Raw genomic sequence first — 19,372 nt, 5'->3', positions numbered from 1 at the left:
GACACAGTGGTAGTGCTAAAAGTAACAGTGGTTTATTTAACAAAAGGAACTTAAATAATGATTTACAAAAGGAATGAGGTGTGTAGTTCAGTAATCAGTAGTGTCAGCAATGTATGGATGTGTGTTCAATGTAATATGGGGTGTTCCCAGTGAGCCATAGTCGTTTTTTAGACGTTCGGTTTTTTTGTAGACCTAAATTAGATGGTCTAGATTCGGTCTATATCTAGACCAAATATAGCCGATTGAATTTAAACAATTATTCCATAAATATTGATAAAAAACAACAACTGTAAGTTGCATAACTGATCTCCAAATATTGGACCAAAATAAATTTAATAGCCATTGATCAATATACAGTATAGTTTAGATTTAGCCTTGATCTAGACGTTTATATCAAAACTATATATCAACGTTCAAATGTAGACCATTTCTAAACTTATTTTTTATTCATGTTGTTTGAAAATCTTTATTTTAGGGTGCTAACATTAGGTTCAGAAATTATTATATCTCACTATTGTCACTATTGATCAATATACAGTATAGTTTAGATTTAGCCTTGATCTAGACGTTTAAATCAAAACTATATATCAACGTTTAGATTTAGACCATATTTAAATCATTAAATTAATTAAATTTTTTAGTCATGTTTTTTTGAAAACGTACATATTAGGATGCTAATATGTTTAGCAATACTATTACAGCGAAATAATGCAGTTTGCATAATGGTGATAATATGCAAATATTTATTTTTAATATGTATAAATATAACAAATAAAGGCAGTTTGCACTAATGGTGATAGGCTAATATAAAATACAGAAGAACGAGTGAAAGCCAAGCAGTAAACTGCTAACCTCGCATCACTAGACTTTCTACAGTAAACCGCAGATTGGGTTTGGAGGTCGTTTTGCTTGTTTCTTTCACGAGACTTGGCAACATTGCTTAGCGGTCTCACAAGACGTGGCAACCCCTGGAGAGGTTTTGTAACAACACGGAAGTCAGCAACGCGTTCTACAGGCAAGCGGAAAACTGAACAGAAGAGACTAGAAAGAACAGAATTGCAAAAAACATTAATTCTGAACTCAGTACACTGCATAGGTGAGTGCTAAAGGATACATTATTTGAAGGAGATGTTTATTTGTGTTGACATAGTTAGTTGGTCATGTACAGTACTAGTTAGCATTAGCCAACTAGCTACCAGCTAGCTTCTGCCCAAACACAATTCAATGTTTTTTACTGGTGGACCGTAACGAAGTACAATCACTTGAGTTTAAATACAATTTTTAATACTTTAACAATAAAATAATCGTTTATATGTGTAATGTTTAATCTGGAGTTAAGACTTTACAGAACCTTGTGGAATGTTTGATTAATGTATTCTTTTTTCTTTCTTTTTTTGAACGACCTGTACCAGTAAAACCGACAAAGAACAACAATAATAATGGTGCTATCAGATGAAACACCACAGGTAATTTTTTTTCCCGTGAGTTTTACATGTAACTGGCCTTAAAAACAATGTATCTAGCTATTTCTCATCACTAGTAAGACAACATTATTAACCTTTCCTTGAGTTGGGCCATGTGTTGAATATATTGTTTAAATCAATCAGTAGCCTATTTACATTTATTTACAGCTCTCAATCTAGGTGATGTCTAGAAGTGGCAAACTGCTGACTTTTGTCACATTTTATCTATATCTATCTGGCTATTCCACGACAATGACTGCAACTCCTTGCAACTATTTGTGGAGCAGTTACTCTGCTCTCTTCCTTATAGTCAGGGGATATTAGCAGAAAGATTTCCAATCTTGGAATAAATTCCTTACCAAAACAAATCTTCACCAATGTGTTTGTAAAGGTGTCTAGTAACACATCTCACAAAGACTGAAATTCAGTTTCCCTAGGATAATTTTTGACAGCTGCTGAAAGTTGGGGTACCCACCATTTCCCTGCATTTCCATGCAGGGCAAAAAAAATCTAATTTTAATTCTGTTTTAAGTAGCATGTGAGGGGTCAAACTAGGGTGTTTTTATGATTCTGAATCCATTGCAAGCATTTGTTTTGCACCAAAACCACTCCTTGGGCTAAAAACGGCCATAGCCATCCTTGTCCAGGTATACCTTTTGTGTAAAAAGCCCATTGAGATTGGGCTGTTTTTAGCCCAAGGAGTGGTTTTGGTGCAAAACAAATGCTTGCAATGGATTCAGAATCATAAAAACACCCTAGTTTGACCCCTCACATGCTACTTAAAACAGAATTAAAATTAGATTTTTTTTGCCCTGCATGGAAATGCAGGGAAATGGTGGGTACCCCAACTTTCAGCAGCTGTCAAAAATTCTCCTAGGGAAACTGAATTTCAGTCTTTGTGAGATGTGTTACTAGACACCTTTACAAACACATTGGTGAAGATTTTTTTTGGTAAGGAATTTATTCCAAGATGGGAAATCTTTCTGCTAATATCCCCTGACTATTATGATAGTATGGTCTAGATAATATGGGTGTTAAAGTGCTGAGAATATAGCATCTCCTATCTGTCATATTATTAATAGATGTTTGGATGTTGGTCTATGTCCAAAGATGTGGAAGGAGGCTAAGGTTATTCCTATATATCTAGGTTATACCTAGACCTATAAGTATTTAACCTCTTGAGCAAAATCATGGACAAGTTGGTGCATTCACAAATTCAAGCTTGTTTTGTTTCAAACAAGCTTGCAACATATTCTCAACATGCCTATAGAGCTGGTCACTCTACTTCTACTGCTTTGATACAGGTGACTGATGACTGGCTTAAAGCTATAGATAACTCTATGCTGGTGGGAGCTGTGCTGTTAGATTTGTTTGTTATTTTGTCCTTTTTATTTTGGGAGTATTGTCATATTCGTTCATTACAATAATATACATCTGGCCTAATTATCCTCCCCAGGTGAATCACTGCCCAGTGCCCATAGCTAAGACAGTTTTGACAGCCCCTCTACACACCTCAACACCAGGTAAATTTAAATGCTATGTTAATTGATTTAAGCCTAATGTTAAATATATGTATCTCTGCTGTTCGGCCGGAACCAGCTAAATCCAAAATGGTAATTGTTCAGGAAATGAAAAACAAAATATCAATTTATCAGAAAATGAAGAAAACCTTATATTTTTAAAACAAAGCAATACTGCCTCACCAAACTTGGTATTGTGACTTTATATATTATCAGATACTTGCATGTGTCATTATATTATCACCACTTTACCCAAATCAAGCTCAAGTGGAGTTAGGAGTTTTGTCCAAACACAAATCCAGCGCAAGTGGAGTTAGGAGGTTTTGTCCATCATTGATAAGAACAGCTGGCAATGGATCTCAAAGCTCACAACACATCACAACGCATTGTGAGCTTGGAGATCAGCTATTTATGGTGAGCGCCATCCTCATATACTAAGTATAGATCAAGCTGAATTAACTTAAACAACTTTTATTTTAACATGCATTGTAAACAACCATGGATCTAACTGTTACCACTGTTGTTCTTCTACAGTTGAGTGCAACAAACAATTCTGCCTCAATACTCAATCATGTATTTAACAAAAGTAATCATGGCACACCAACAATAAATAAATGGCATATAAATACAAAATACATTCATGAAAAATAGAATCTGTAGCCTATCAAATCTGTAGCCTACTGCACTAACAATAACAACCACGGTTGAATTTACCTATCATATACCTATCAACATTTTATTATCACACTGTTGTGTGTTGTGTTGCGTGTGTGTGTGGTGGATGTTTCTTAGTGCTTTAGATTGTCATAAAAGCTGTGAAAGTTTTTTGGCATGATCTCCTTGAGCTCTTGGAGATGTTTGAAACAAACTCCTGCACACACTCATTCTCTGTCCATTAACATTTAAAAAGAAAACACGAGCAGATGACCTTTGTGAAGACACCCTTCTCCTCTTTACTGGGGTGAAATCTATCAAACCTTGCACATACATTCTCTTCTCTTCCCAGTTTATGTTCTCCCAAAAGCATTGAAAAATCTTCTCCCTGTCTGCCTCATACAGAGCAGAGCTTCTCTGAGAGCCTGAGAGGAGGGGGGAGTTGTTTGTTTTTGACGGACAGTTTGAGGGTCCAATGGAGTTAGGAGTTTTCGTCAGAGGCGCTTTTTTAATACTTTTCATATGTTATTATTTAAAAAAAAATTACACAGATGTAGAGGGGGTTCAATAGCGTTGATTTATGAAAAAAAAAACTGAAAATGGAGTTAGCTGGTCCCGGCTGGACACTGACGATATATATTGTAGATGGAAATTACAGCCTGTATCAGTATTAATGTCAAAACAAAACCTTAAGAGTTTTCTAATTCCTTCATTTCGTTTTCTGCTGTAGATCTTGACAAAACTCCGGTCAGCCGTAAAAGAGGAAGAACTGCACAAGGTGACTGCACATGAATGATTAACATTTTAAATACATTTTGACAGTTTCTGTTTGTTTGTTTACCCGCCTGTATTATCGTTGGGACTACTACTACTATGCTTTAGGTCCTCTAGAAAAAATTAGTGTAACAGAACGTTTAGCCGGAAGATTAGAATAAAAATGTATTAAAATATATTATGTATTTCAACAACAGTACATCTACTGTGGGGGCCTTACTCCTGAACAGAACAAACTAGGACTCCACAATGAAAATGTGGATAAAGCACAGCATATATCATACATGACTTGATGGTGTAAGAAGGTGTAATTTCAATGTGTTTTCACACCCAGCAGAACATTGAAGCTACACACCGGTCCAAATCAGATCCAGAAATACACAAGGTAACTTTCAATTGACTGTAGCAGTGAGCAAAATGGGTTTCAATGGGGGTTTTCTCTCCCCCAACAGTGAAGCCGTAATCTGGGCCAAGAAAATGTCTGGACTCTACTCCACCTTTCAATTGACTATAACACAAGTCACAGGATTCCAAAAGGTACATTTTGATAAAGTTTGGAAGTCATCTTACTCTGGCAAAAGTTTAATTGGGGAGAGATAATGATGTTGAACTTGAAAACAAGTACATTACATTACATTACAGTCATTTAGCAGACGCTTTTATCCAAAGCGACTTACAATAAGTGTATTCAACATAGGTAGGGAACGAAAACTACTAATCACCAGAAGTCTTTAGTGCATTATCTGCAAAAACAAGCAACCAAGAGTATACCTAGCGCTAAGGTAAAAGTGCAATATATCAGCTACCTATTTCCTTAAACAGATGAGACAAAATAGCTAAATCAAATGAGCATGAGCTAAAACAAATAAGTGAATCGACTAAACAAGATCCAATAAACAATCCAATAATCCAATAAACAATACAGCAATAGAAAACAAGCGTTCGTACAACTAGTTAACAACAAGTAGGTCAGGCAGAGAGGAAGGGTAGTGTTTCCTGAAGAGGTGAGTTTTCAGCCTGCGGCGAAATATAATAAGTAATGTTGTTTATTAAGATCTACACCAGCCAAAGTATAGCCTCACATTCTAAATCACAGGCAGACTGTCACATGGTTTGTTTATTTCAGTTTCCCATGTCGGAGAAAAGTAAGAATGGAAGTATTATTTATCACTTTCCACTGTGTTAGTGTATTATTTCTGTTTCATATCAACATAATTGTCTTCATTGCAGGTTGGCAGAGTGTGCCGTTTTTCTTTTTGCAATTTAGCTTCACGTTTTCTTTTTGTTTCAGACTTTTCACCAATGGCCTGATGAGTCCTTTCTACTTGCATGGACAGCAGGAGAGAGCTTTCAAAAGCACTGCCTTCTATCTGTCATCAATGGTAAAAATAACTTTGTCAGTGCTAGTTATTTGTTGATTGCTTATTCACGTTGTACATGTGTGACTGACATATACTAGATAACCTCTGTAATGTTTACTGTCAGTCTGAGAGTTATTTGTCATTGTTTTGACTGCAGAAGACATTCAGAGAGACAATGGAGAAACCTGGTCAGCGCTGCCATCTCTGACCACTTCAAGCAGGCGCCTGGTAGAAGTGGTGGAGAGGGATACAAGAAGAAGAAGAAGCAAATCCAATGTTATTATTTGGTCAAAACATTTTGTTAAAACTTGTCTTTTCTTGCTGTTTAACGCATTAAGACAGGGAACGCATCTGTGTCACTTAAGATTTCTTTGGCTATTAAAAAAATAGCAGATATACAAGCTCATAGCGCGGAACTCAGTGCCGCTCGAAGAGCTTGTAGATCTTCTATTTTTTGAAGATTAAAAAAAAAGCGTAAATCTTTGAATAAATATATATATGCATTTAAACTCAAGTCTAGGCAAAGCAAAGATTTGACGTAAAAACATACATTCAAAGATTTGCAAAAATGTTCAAGATTGTTAAAACAAAAATATAGCAGATCGACTAGCGCCGAGTGCCGTGCTATGAGCTCAAGTATAAGATGTGTTAAAGCAGAGGTCTTCAACAGAGGGTCCGGGACCCCTAGGGGGTCCTCAGAGTTACTACAGGGTGTCCGCCAAATCTTTGTGTGATATGATGTTTTTTACATTAACCACTTGAACCCTATCATCCTTTTTCTGAGGAGAGCTTTAGCCAAAAATAGCAGATCTACAAGCTCACAACGCCTTGCGCTGCGAGGCGTTGTGAGCTTGTAGATCTGCTATTTTTGGCAAAGAGGTTTGGTGTAGAGGGGGAAAAAAAGATGAATATACAAGTCAATGTTATAGATATGGGGGTCCCTGCTTCATCTCTCTCAGCTAGGGGGTCCTTGGCCTGAAAACGTTGAAGACCCCTGTGTTAAAGTGTTTAAAATCTAACATGACAGGTCTTAATGGCTTAAAGCATTAAGAGGCGCATAAATTAAAGAACGATTGTACAAGCTTTATGTTTTTTTTGTTGAAATATGTATTGTGATTGAAATTACAGTTGAAGGATAGTTATGTTCAGAGTAGATCAATGTTAACATTAAGAAACATGATTTTATCCAGTGGTACAATAAAGAGTAGCATGACATTAGTGTCACACTGCAACCTATTTAAAAGATCCAGAAAGATAACATAATGTTAACAAATGATCAGAACATCATGGGACTACACCACTACCAAGGTAAGCAAAACAGGTAAAATTTGGTCCATCAGGTAGTTTTTGTAGAGAACCTGGATCTGCATTAAAATTTAGGCATTTAAATGCATTAATATAGGTTTCGTGTGAATAATTTGATCTTAAAGGTGTATATTGCCTACAAGTTGTTTAGATGTTATTTAAACATATGATTTAATTATAAGTATATTAATATCCTTATTAAATAGACGTTTACATGACGTCTAAACAACGTTCATAGTCTATAATAGCGTTTAACCCACTGGGCATTTTTCGGGCTATTAGACGTCTAAATAACGTCTAGGCTAAATCCGGTTTATGAGTGGTCTAAAAATGAAAGTTTTTTCGACGTCTAGGCTAAGCCTAGACGTTCTTTCAACGTCATTTGAACGGTTATATATTTATATCTAGCCGTACAAACGACGTTGAAATAACGTCTAGGCTAGGTTTAGACGTTGAAAAAACTTTCAATTCTAGACCACTCATAAACCGGATTTAGCCTAGACGGCTAGGTGACGTTTAGACGTCATTTAAACGTCTAATAGCCCGAAAAATGCTCAGTGGGTTGTAAAGTGTGTGAACTAAATCATAGGACAAATAAACAGAAGGGTGCCGTCATCTGTTAAGGGACACCTCCAATGGCTGGCAGCCACTCTTTTATAGGGCTGCAGGGAGCACCTAATTAGGAACCCCAAGTTGGCCGACTACAGGAGATCTGTGGGAGAGATACACATAGAGGAGTACACCATACACCCACACAGGCCCTGCAAGCCAGGCCAAGGGGCCGTGACATAGTGTAGATATACATTTAAGAGTGGATATATTGTCCAGATGCCTGTCAGACGGTCAGACAATGCTGCTCCGCAGGTCTAGAATGGAATAAACGGGCACAGCCAACCAGTGCCGCTTTAGACTCCACAGGGGCCCTAAGCATGATACAGGCTGCGCGCGCGTGTTTTTTTTTTGCGGTTCTGGGCAGATTGGGTTCGTTTAAAAAAAAAAAAAGAAAAAAAAAAAGGTTGCCCCACGCAACCTGCGTAGTGTGCGTGTAGGGAGAAGCGGCACTGCAGCCAACGTCAACAACTGCTATCGACCAGACGTGAGATCTCAGCGTACCGTAGGCTGAAACCAACATCAGGATATTTTTATAAATGCCGAAAGTTGCGGTGATCTCGCCGTACGCCCATTATTTGGTCTGCACCGCGTTGATAAATGAGGGCCACTGACTGTGACCACAAGTTAGAAACTCAAAGTGGGTATAAGAGGCACAGCTGTTTACAATGCGATGCAAATTATCAGGAGTTTGGCTGTGGTTACACGCTATGTGTGTGTCGCATCAAAGCAGCACGCATTTGTGTTGACAATATATCCACTGCGTGATTCATTAAATAAGCCTACTCTTATGTAAAATCAGCGAAAACTGCGAATGGATATTTTTTATCGACACGTGAGGTAGACGCTCGTGCGTCTCTTAACATCCTCTGAGAAGACGTGTGTTATTCTAGATGTAATGAAGTCAGATAATGTTAACTTTTTCGTGCGGGATGGGGGGGTGGGGGGCTTTGTTACTAGCGTTACTACCCGGTATAAACAGGGACACGTCTCGGCTGCCAGAAATAGCAGATCTACAAGGACTTTTAAGACCCTTTTAATACCTTAAGAAAGAAAAGAAAAAAGACCATTACTGCATCAAAAGTAATCAACAAACTATAGACTATAAAAACTGGTCAAACATTGGCCAAATTCTCAAATAATATAAGAAAGACAGAAACATTTTGAAAATAGCAGATCTACAAGCTCACAACGCCTCACAATATTTATCTGTGGAACAGAGTCAAACCAAACATAATGCCACAACCCCTGATTCCAAGTGCTTGTCAGGTTGGGGGGTCCCAGTTCAAATATGATTATTTTGGGGGGTCAATGACCCTCCCCAAGTGATTACAAAAAAAAGAGTAACCCTCCCCCGCCTAGAAGTGTCACGATATATTGTGTCACGATATAGCCTATCGTGGTATTAAAATGTGATGATAGGTATTGTCATGATGTCATACTGTATCGTAATATTTTTTTAATTGTTTTTTTAATACAAAAAAAACACTTTCTTTTTTTTTGCCGGTGAAAGTTAGGAGTTGTTACTGTATGATATGAAATGTAAAGCTTATCATAATCATAGTAATTATTAATCATGTCCTCCATCATATTCAAGGTATTTTGGAGAGAAATGAAACAGACTCCAGTCAGTCACTTTCAGTTTAAAGCACTGCAGAGGGGAGGTGTTGTGTGTCAGCTGATGCTCGTTGACGCTCGTTAATGTGACATGCATCTGCACTCTCAAATAGGCCTACATCTAATCTAAGATTGTTTACACGGTATTATACTGTATCTGGTATTATAGATTTTTTTTAGCTGTTGGAAATAACTAGGCTGCACTTGGTTGGTAAAGTCCAGATGACAAAAATATGAGGTTTGTGGAATTTATAGTTATGCAGTCTTATATTATATTATATTTGTTATATTAGTGTCTATCTGTCCTCTGAAACAATGGGTTTATAGTTAGTGAGAACTTCACTTCTCCATTAAGCTTGCACAAATGTATTTATTTGTGTGTACAAAGCACTTTGTAATTGTTTCTAACTTGCTTTATAACGTTATTTATAAGATGATGGCCAATGTTGATGATACATGAGAAAAGAACATTAATAATATATCATATCAACATCATGTATCGTATTGTGAAATTCTTGACACCCCTAACCCTCCCCATCAAATACAACATGACATTTAAAACTGATATGTCCAATGTTTTGCTTTCCACATTGATTAGAACATTGCTGTAGTGTAGTCAGTCTTGCTAAATGCACAGTGTATCTGTAGTAGTGGTAGCAGAATGGATAGTGTTCTCATCTTACATGTGGGAAACCCATTGAATCCTGGTCAGATTGAAGAAAGTTGAATATTTGGTAACCAGTAGTTTAAAACTTTTGTCACTCTGCCCTTTTAATTATCAACTACAGTGACTACAACTACACTGTTGCCTACATAAAACAAATTAGGCTATCAATTATGGCCTGATGCTTCTGGTTTTACTTGTGGAGCTAGGCATCTATACACAACTGTCCATATAGATCCACATTAATCACATGCACATAATTACTTCAAATGATTATGAATATCCAGTTATAGTAGGCCTATTTATAATGCATCTCTCCAATAACGCCTGTTGAAGTTTTGCTTAATTGTTCAACCACCATCGTTAAGACGCTGAATAGATTTGACTGGGTCGTTCACACTCGCTGTGCGTTGATGGCTTGTTAACGACCGTCATTGATTCTAAATAGACAAGGTGTTACTTGATTTGAATTCTTTGTATCCTTTGAAATGGAGAGGGGTCATTGACCACTGTTCTGCTGTACTAAAAAGGTATATAAAAAACGGACTATTTTATCAATTCAAAATTGCATGACCCTCCCTTGGATTCAAAGTAAAATTAGCTGACCCTCCCTTGGACCAAAATTAGAAAGGCATGACCCTCCCCTATTTTCCTCCATGCCCCCCCTTATGTAAATTCCGACTGGTCCCTTACTGTGCTTAGGTAGTCTGCCACAGTATACTGTCTGTTTAAGGCCAAATATGTTTCTAGTTTGTGTTGTGATTGTGTAAGTTCATTCCAATAAGTGATGTATTTTTCTTTTTCTTTAGTTATAATTTGGTTAGGTCTAATTTTCTGAGTGATAGTGTAGCTGCACTGACGCTGGCTGTGGTTTGTGATATCAGAAGGTGAAAGGTCAGCTAGTTTCAGGACCAGTTGACTGAAGGGGCTCTTTTCTATGTTCAACTCTTGGCAGGCAAGGGCTTTATAATGGTAACAGGCGGGGTCACTCTTTTTAATATGGCTCCAGAATTTAATAGATCTTTTTTGTATATTAAGAAGTAAAGGATATTGGCCTAATTCAGCCCTGCATGCAGAGTTTGGGCTTTTTCTTTGTACCCGGTAGAGATGCGCGGATGGCTTTTTTTGTCACCCAAATCCGCGTTAACAAGTTCATTATCCATCCGCCATCCACCCGCGGTACTTATATCATCCTATTTATAGATCCGCACCAACCGCACCAAATAATTGTTATTTTCCTGACGTTAGTTTTCTTATAAACAGTGTTACTCACCACTGTCGCGATGCAGTGACTGTATACAATCCACAACCATGGTAACAACAAGCGCACGTCTTCATTAAGTTACTTTCGCTTTCAACCACTTTGTTGCCATGTCGGCTTTTTATAAGCTTTTTATAAGCGACTTTTAAAATAATAAACTTTATTTATATAGCACCTTTCATGACATAAATGCAGCTCAAAGTGCTTTACAGAAAAAGAAAGAAAAAGTGAAAACAAAACACAGAGCAAAAACAATGCTCTGCGTTGCGACTTTTGGGCTTGTTTGGCACTTGTTTTGGGCTTGTTTTCATAGACCTGGCTACTTATTTCTCTCGCAACCTGGCAACACTGGCTGCTTGCAAAGCAACATGTCGTGAGCGGCTATTTTTTGCCTGGTGTAAAATGACGTAATATTAAAATACTACAAACGCACACACGGTGAAATTTAGTGCTTTTTAAAAGCTATTATAGGCCTATAGATTGATATCATTAATTTAATTCCCGCATTATTTCACCCGCGGTTTATCCAATATGAATTAATAATTATATTTGATTGACCCAAATCCACCCAAACTGCGGTTAACTGCGGCAACCGCGGCTAAAACCGCGATCCGCGCATCTCTAGTACCCGGATAATAGTTTTGCAGAACTCTGCGTGCTCAGAACTCTCTCTCTCTCTCTCTCTCTCTCTCTCTCTCTCTCTCTCTCTCTATGTCTCTCTCTCTCTCTCTGTCTGTCTGTCTCTGTCTCTGTCTCTCTGTCTCTCTCTCTGTCTCTCTCTCTGTCTCTCTCTCTGTCTCTCTCTCTGTCTCTCTCTCTGTCTCTCTCTCTCTCTCTCTCTCTCTCTCCCTCAAAATAGACAATTGACAGATCAAGGACCACTTTAAATAAAAAAAAACTTCAGCTGTTTATTAGCGTTGTGTTAGACAGTTAGACATTGATTCATTGTTGTTCTACTTCCTACAGTGTGAATCATGGAGGAGAACACTGGATTAAACCTCAACTCCTTACAAGATGTGAGTGTCTGTCTGTCTGTCTGTCTGTCTGTCTGTCTGTCTGTCTGTCTGTCTGTAAGGGCCCGTACACACTGCAGGAGATTGGGTCCGAGATTGCTGTCGCCGACATTTTTTGGCGCTCGCCGACAAAACCTAGCGATCTGACGCAGATCGGCCTTTGATCTGCGAGATAATGCTCGCTCTGTGTGAAAGGTTCCGCGAGACGATGTGGCCGCGATTATCCGCTCTGCGACGGCTTTCCGACCGTTTTCAGATAACTACCATGTTAGATATTCAGCTCTGTCCCAGACAGGAGATCGGACAGTATCATACAGTATGAAAGGGTCTGCGAGGAGATCCACGCTACAGCCAATGAGAGCACATTACAGCCACCGTGGCCAGGGGAGCGTCGCTGGATCTGACCACAACAAACAGTCCCTACCGCAATATTACCGTCCAGTCCTGTATTAAGTTAACATTATAAAACAAAATGAGAGAGTGAGCGAGCCTGGTGGGCTGTTTATTTTAGAGGAATTGTACAGAGAGAGAGAGAGAGAGAGAGACAGACAGACAAGACAGAGAGTGAGAGCAAGAGCGAGCTCTGTGTGTGTGTGTGTGTGTGAGTGTGCAGCATGTGCACGCTGTTATGAACAGCGTTGCCAGATGTTGCGAGAGAAATAAGCAACCAGGTCTATGAAAACAAGCCCAAGAAAAGGCCACTTGAGCACTTTAAACCTATTTACAAATACATTGGATATTTGAAAATAGCCGATCTACAAGCTCACAACGCGTCGCAGCTATTTTCAAATAAAAATCTTGAGAAAATTGTGGAATATTTTCCAAATCCACACAAATCTTGTATGGGGGTCAGTGATGGCACAACATATTTACAGAAGGGGGGTCTGCGGACAAATACATATTATGTGTTGTTTAAACCACTGGTTTAAACAACATTAGGAAACAAGGCCAAATAAGCAACTACACAAATAAGCCCAAAAAATGCACCCCGCAACAACCAATATTTACAAGCAACTCTACAGAAAAACAAGCCCAAAGTCGCTTATAATAAGCGGACATGGCAACGCTGTCACTGACGGCTTCTGCGCACTTGACTGCGAGAGAGGGAGAGAGAGAGAGAGAGAGAGAAAGAGCGAGAGAGGGGGGAGAGGGAGAGGGAGAGAGGCATATCACGGGATACGTCGATTAAAATGAATTGGAATAAACTCAAATGTATGTATTGGGTCTGACTCTGGAGATAGCATCCTAGTGAACTATCCTACAGTGTGTCAGCCCTTGTCGGGGATCAATCCTGTTGTGAAGACCACAACGACATTATGACAGCCGATTTCAAGAAATAAACTCCTGCAGTGTGTTATGCTTAACGATCAGATAACCCCCCGAGCACTTTAAGGTCCTGCAATGTGTACCTGCCTTAAGCCTGTCTGTCTGTCTGTCTGTCTGTTTGTCTGTCTGTCTGTAAGCCTGTCTGTCTGTCTGTCTGTCTGTCTGTCTGTCTGTCTGTCTGTCTGTTTGTCTTTTTGTCTGTAAGCCTGTCTGTCTGTCTGTCTGTCTGTCTGACAGGTTACACCAAACAGGTTAGCTGAAAATAGCAGATCTACAAGCTCACAATGTGTTGTAGTGTGACATGTTGTGAGCTTTAACATTATTATTACAGAATATAGACTCTAGGGTTCAAGTGTTTAATTAAAGCTGAAATCTGGAACTGATTTTAATTAATAAAACATAATTATTTATATTAATTATAAACATTGTAATTATTTTTATTTTGTATGTTAAACACTTAAACCCACGTCACTGACTGGAGTTCCTCAGGGTTCTACAGTATACTAGGACCCCTCTGTTTTTCCTCTTCCCCCAAAATCTACAAGCTCACAAGGCTTTACAATGTGACGTGTGTGTGTGTGTGTGTGTGTGTGTGTGTGGTAGAATATGATAAATAGACTTTGTGAGGAACCATTTTCCTGGAGAGAATGTGGTTTTATCATGAAAACATATTTATAGAGACATGTTTACAAGTAGAAACAGATTGAGATTAGGATTAGACATTTAGATGTTAGGATTAGAGATAGAGTTATGCCTGATTTATACTTAGTTGTGCCCTGAATAATATAGCAGATCTACTGTTCACCCCAGAATAGTGTGTGTGTGTGTGTGTGTGTGTGTGTGTGTGTGTGTGTGTGTGTGTGTGTGTGTGTGTGTGTGTGTGTGTGTGTGTGTGTGTGTGTGTGTGTGTGTGTGTGTGTGTGTGTGTGTGTGTGTGTGTGTGTGTGTGTGTGTGTGTGTGTGTCACTCAGTGAATGATGTTTTTAATGTTTACTGTATTATTTTCTCATCAGATTTCCATCGTCTCACTCTGGACACAAACACAGCAAACAGATCCCTCTCTCTGTCTGAGAACAACAGAGAGGTGACACGTGACCTGTTTAATGAGGTTCAGTATCCTGATCATCCTGACAGGTTTGATCAAGGAAAGGGTGGTGGAGTGTATTTTCCACAGGTTCTGTGTACAGAGGGTCTGACTGGACGCTGTTACTGGGAGGTAGAGTGGAGTGGTGAATGGGTTAAGATAGCAGTGACTTACAGAGGGATCAACAGGAAAGGACATGGTGAGGACTGTCAGCTTGGATGGAATGACAAGTCCTGGTGTCTGACCTGTAGTGATGGTCACGATGGTAACAGTTACACTGTCAGTCACAATAGGAGGAGAACTGTCCTTCCTGTCCGTCCCTCTGACTCCAACAGAGTATCAGTGGTTGTAGACAGTATGGGAGAGGAGCAGAATGTCTACAGAGTATCAGTGTATCTAGACTGTTCTGCTGGGACTCTGTCCTTCTATCAGTCTTCCTCTGAGACACTGAGACACCTGTACACCTTCCAGACCACATTCACTGAACCTCTCTACCCTGGATTCTGGGTTGGAGGCTCTGTGTCTCTGTGTGAGGACAGACAGACAGGGTGTGAGGACAGACAGACAGACAGGGTGTGAGGACAGACAGACAGACAGGGTCTGAGGACAGACAGACAGACAGACAGACAGACAGACAGACAGACAGGGTGTGAGGACCATAAAGTGATATTATAATAATCAGGAACAGATGTTTTTTTTTACAGAATCAATATGGTTTGGTTTCCATAGAGATGGGGGGGGGGGGGGGGGGGGTCCCAAACACTGGGTCATGGATCCATCTTTATGGGTCATTAGTAATGATTTTTTTTTTTTTTTTTATACTTTTCTTTTTTATTGTTTTATTTAAAATCATTTTTTAAAAGTAAAAATTAAATATATATATATATATATTTTCAGAAAGAAATGTTAACTTTTTTACTTTATTTCATTAAAAAAAAGAAATTCCATAAAAAATTAGGAAGAATGAAAAAGTGTGTATGAAGTAGTGAAAATAGCAGATCTACAAGCTCACAACGCGTCACATTGTCAGCTCACATTGCGTCACACACGTTGTGAGCTTGTAGATCTGCTTTTTTCACTACTTTGGATCCCGTGGAGACACATGTCTCTTTTAGGTCTGGAACTAAACAGTGTGTGAACCACTGATCTAGAACATTTAAACATGAATAACATCGTTTTATTGATAATGGAAAAATCTATATTTACTCCAATGGTAGGATGTTAAAAATCACTGTATTTTAACCTATAAAATGTAATTTCACATATTTTGAACTTTTTAATGACTATATTTACTCATATCTTCAAGAAAATGAAACCAATGTTATTGTATTTACATTGTGACAATGTTACATCAATTAATATGATTGTGTTCATAAATACAATAAAAACATTCTGGATGTAAATGTGTGTCTGTACTGAACACACACACACACACACACACACACACACACACACACACACACACACACACACACACACACACACACACACAGTGTACACATGGACCTGTAAGGGTTCATTTGGTTAAATTTGTACACACTCAGAGTTACAGACCTGTAAGGGTCCATTTGGTTTCTAAATGGAATAAGAAGGTGAATGAAGTTTTATAAATGATTGTCCTGGAATAATATGTGAGAATGTTTTCTTTCTCTGATCTCCTCACTATGAAATTGGAATGTATTTAAAAAACAATTTAATACAATTAAATACATGGAAAAAGTGAATTAAAATGTACAATGTATTTATTTATCTCTTTTAACTCTTTATCCAGAGTGACTTACAGTAAACAAGGTAAACACCAGTGGTGGAAACAGTACTCAAATGTTTGATTTAAGTAAAAGTATCAATACTGCAATGTAGAAATACTCTGTTACAAGTAAAAGCCTGGAATTCAATATTTACTTGAGTAAAAGCACAAAAGTATTGGTATCAAAATGTAGTTAAAGTACCAAAAGTAGAAAATACTCATTATGCAGAATGTCCCATTTCATGTTTTCAAATGTATAACAAATATTTTGAAAACAGCAGATCTACAAGCTCACAATGAGTCGTACCGCGACGCATTGTGAGCTTGTAGATCTGCTGTTTTCAAATGGTCTAAATGTATACTGTAGGGCTGAAGTGGTTAATGTATGTTTTGTAATAATAATACAAATCTATAAAGAAACTAGTAACTAAAGTTTTCAAATAATTGTAGTGGAGTAAAAAAAAACGATATCTGCCTCTGAGATGTAATGGAGTAGAAGTAAAAGTACTGACATTTGGAAATACTCCAGTAAAGTAAAGATACCTCAAAATTGTACTTAAGTACAGTACTTGAGTAAATGTACTTAGTTACTTTACACCACTGGTAAACACATACATAGAATACATAGAGACAGTGTAGTGTCTCAGTAAACTATAGGATCATAGAATACAGAGACAGTGTAGTGTCTCAGTAAACTATAGGATCATAGAATACAGAGACAGTGTAGTGTCTCAATAAACTATAGGATCATAGAATACAGAGAGACAGTGTAGTGTCTCAGTAAACTATAGGATCATAGAATACAGAGACAGTGTAGTGTCTCAGTAAACTATAGGATCATAGAATACAGAGACAGTGTAGTGTCTCAGTAAACTATAAGATCATAGAATACAGAGACAGTGTAGTGTCTCAGTAAACTATAGGATCATAGAATACAGAGACAGTGTAGTGTCTCAGTAAACTATAGGATCATAGAATACATAGAGACAGTGTAGTGTCTCAGTAAACTATAGGATCATAGAATACAGAGACAGTGTAGTGTCTCAGTAAACTATAGGATCATAGAATACAGAGACAGTGTAGTGTCTCAGTAAACTATAGGATCATAGAATACATAGAGACAGTGTAGTGTCTCAGTAAACTATAGGATCATAGAATACATAGAGACAGTGTAGTGTCTCAGTAAACTATAGGATCATAGAATACAGAGACAGTGTAGTGTCTCAGTAAACTATAGGATCATAGAATACAGAGAGACAGTGTAGTGTGTCAGTAAACTATAGGATCATAGAATACATAGAGACAGTGTAGTGTCTCAGTAAACTATAGGATTATAGAATACATAGAGACAGTGTAGTGTCTCAGTAAACTATAGGATCATAGAATACAGAGACAGTGTAGTGTCTCAGTAAACTATAGGATCATAGAATACAGAGACAGTGTAGTGTCTCAGTAAACTATAGGATCATAGAATACAGAGACAGTTTAGTGTCTCAGTAAACTATAGGATCATAGAATACATAGAGACAGTGTAGTGTCTCAGTAAACTATAGGATCATAGAATACATAGAGACAGTGTAGTGTCTCAGTAAACTATAGGATCATAGAATACAGAGACAGTGTAGTGTCTCAGTAAACTATAGGATCATAGAATACATAGAGACAGTGTAGTGTCTCAGTAAACTATAGGATCATAGAATACAGAGACAGTGTAGTGTCTCAGTAAACTATAGGATCATAGAATACAGAGAGACAGTGTAGTGTCTCAGTAAACTATAGGATCATAGAATACAGAGAGACAGTGTAGTGTCTCAGTAAACTATAGGATCATAGAATTCAGAGACAGTGTAGTGTCTCAGTAAACTATAGGATCATAGAATACAGAGAGACAGTGTAGTGTCTCAGTAAACTATAGGATCATAGAATACAGAGACAGTGTAGTGTCTCAGTAAACTATAGGATCATAGAATACAGAGACAGTTTAGTGTCTCAGTAAACTATAGGATCATAGAATACATAGAGACAGTGTAATGTCTCAGTAAACTATAGGATCATAGAATACAGAGACAGTGTAGTGTCTCAGTAAACTATAGGATCATAGAATACAGAGACAGTGTAGTGTCTCAGTAAACTATAGGATCATAGAATACAGAGACAGTGTAGTGTCTCAGTAAACTATAGGATCATAGAATACAGAGAGACAGTGTAATGTCTCAGTAAACTATAGGATCATAGAATACAGAGAGACAGTGTAGTGTCTCAGTAAACTATAGGATACCAGGTAAACCATGAAGATAGCATCAGTGTAAACAACATTCTATGTAAATAACATTTTGTATGAATGAGTGAATGAACTTATATAAATATATAAATGATTTTTCTGGATCAATATGAGAGAATGTTTTCTTTCTCCTGAATGACTTCTATGTCTGCCCAGCAGAGGGCAGTGTTGGTTCATGTTGCACAGGGATTGAAGCACAAAAACAAACCTCAGTCACCATGTTAGACTGTCTCTAGATGTGATTGATTGATTGATTGAATAATTGATTAACTTTATTTAAGTTTGCAAAGACAAGCTCAGGGAAGTACAGTTAAATACAAGGTCTGTTTAGAGGATTTAAAACCCAAGAAAGCACTATATGGCTTGTTTCCATTGGGGTCCTTTGTACTCAATTCATTGAAACATTTAACGATAGACAAATATACACTACTATGCAAAAACATCATATAGACGAGTAGAAAATAAAAATATGTACAGAAAACAGTTGGGGGGGGGGGGGCTTTGACTTTTTACAGGGGCCAGGGTTTTCTTCATTATCAAAATCAACAGGAAGTTGACATTTTTATTAAAACAAAAACAAAAAAACAGTAGTGGGTTTTGTGATGTTCTATATTGTCTGAATCAACTTACTTTGTGTTCGTTTATGTGCTAAAAGAGTGACTTTGAGATCTGTTTCACCGTACAATGTAAGTC

At 37.8% G+C, this 19,372-nt stretch overlaps 1 protein-coding gene and 1 long non-coding RNA gene across 2 annotated transcripts in view; both read left to right on the top strand.

The window, feature by feature from the left end:
• LOC308101624 (NACHT, LRR and PYD domains-containing protein 12-like) overlaps nucleotides 1-15,351 on the top strand; it is an 88,670-nt gene extending 73,319 nt beyond the window's left edge. The window contains exons 12-14 of the mRNA XM_080451044.1: nucleotides 12,195-12,244; nucleotides 14,581-15,249; nucleotides 15,290-15,351. Coding sequence (XP_080307170.1) covers nucleotides 12,195-12,244; nucleotides 14,581-15,230 — 700 coding nt within the window. The 3' untranslated portion in view covers nucleotides 15,231-15,249; nucleotides 15,290-15,351. The remainder of the gene's footprint in view (nucleotides 1-12,194; nucleotides 12,245-14,580; nucleotides 15,250-15,289) is intronic.
• LOC308101719 lies at nucleotides 1,399-4,919 on the top strand. The gene is made up of 4 exons (XR_013934541.1): nucleotides 1,399-1,466; nucleotides 2,920-2,986; nucleotides 4,368-4,415; nucleotides 4,749-4,919. It is a non-coding gene; the product is annotated as an uncharacterized lncRNA (long non-coding RNA).
• Nucleotides 15,352-19,372: the final 4,021 nt, after the last annotated feature.

Source organism: Gymnoscopelus braueri (assembly GCF_963280865.1).
Source record: "Gymnoscopelus braueri genome assembly, chromosome: 15".
Classification (NCBI taxonomy): Eukaryota; Metazoa; Chordata; class Actinopteri; order Myctophiformes; family Myctophidae; genus Gymnoscopelus; species Gymnoscopelus braueri.
Note: the sequence above shows the minus strand (reverse complement) of the source record. Positions and strands in the feature narration are given on the sequence as shown.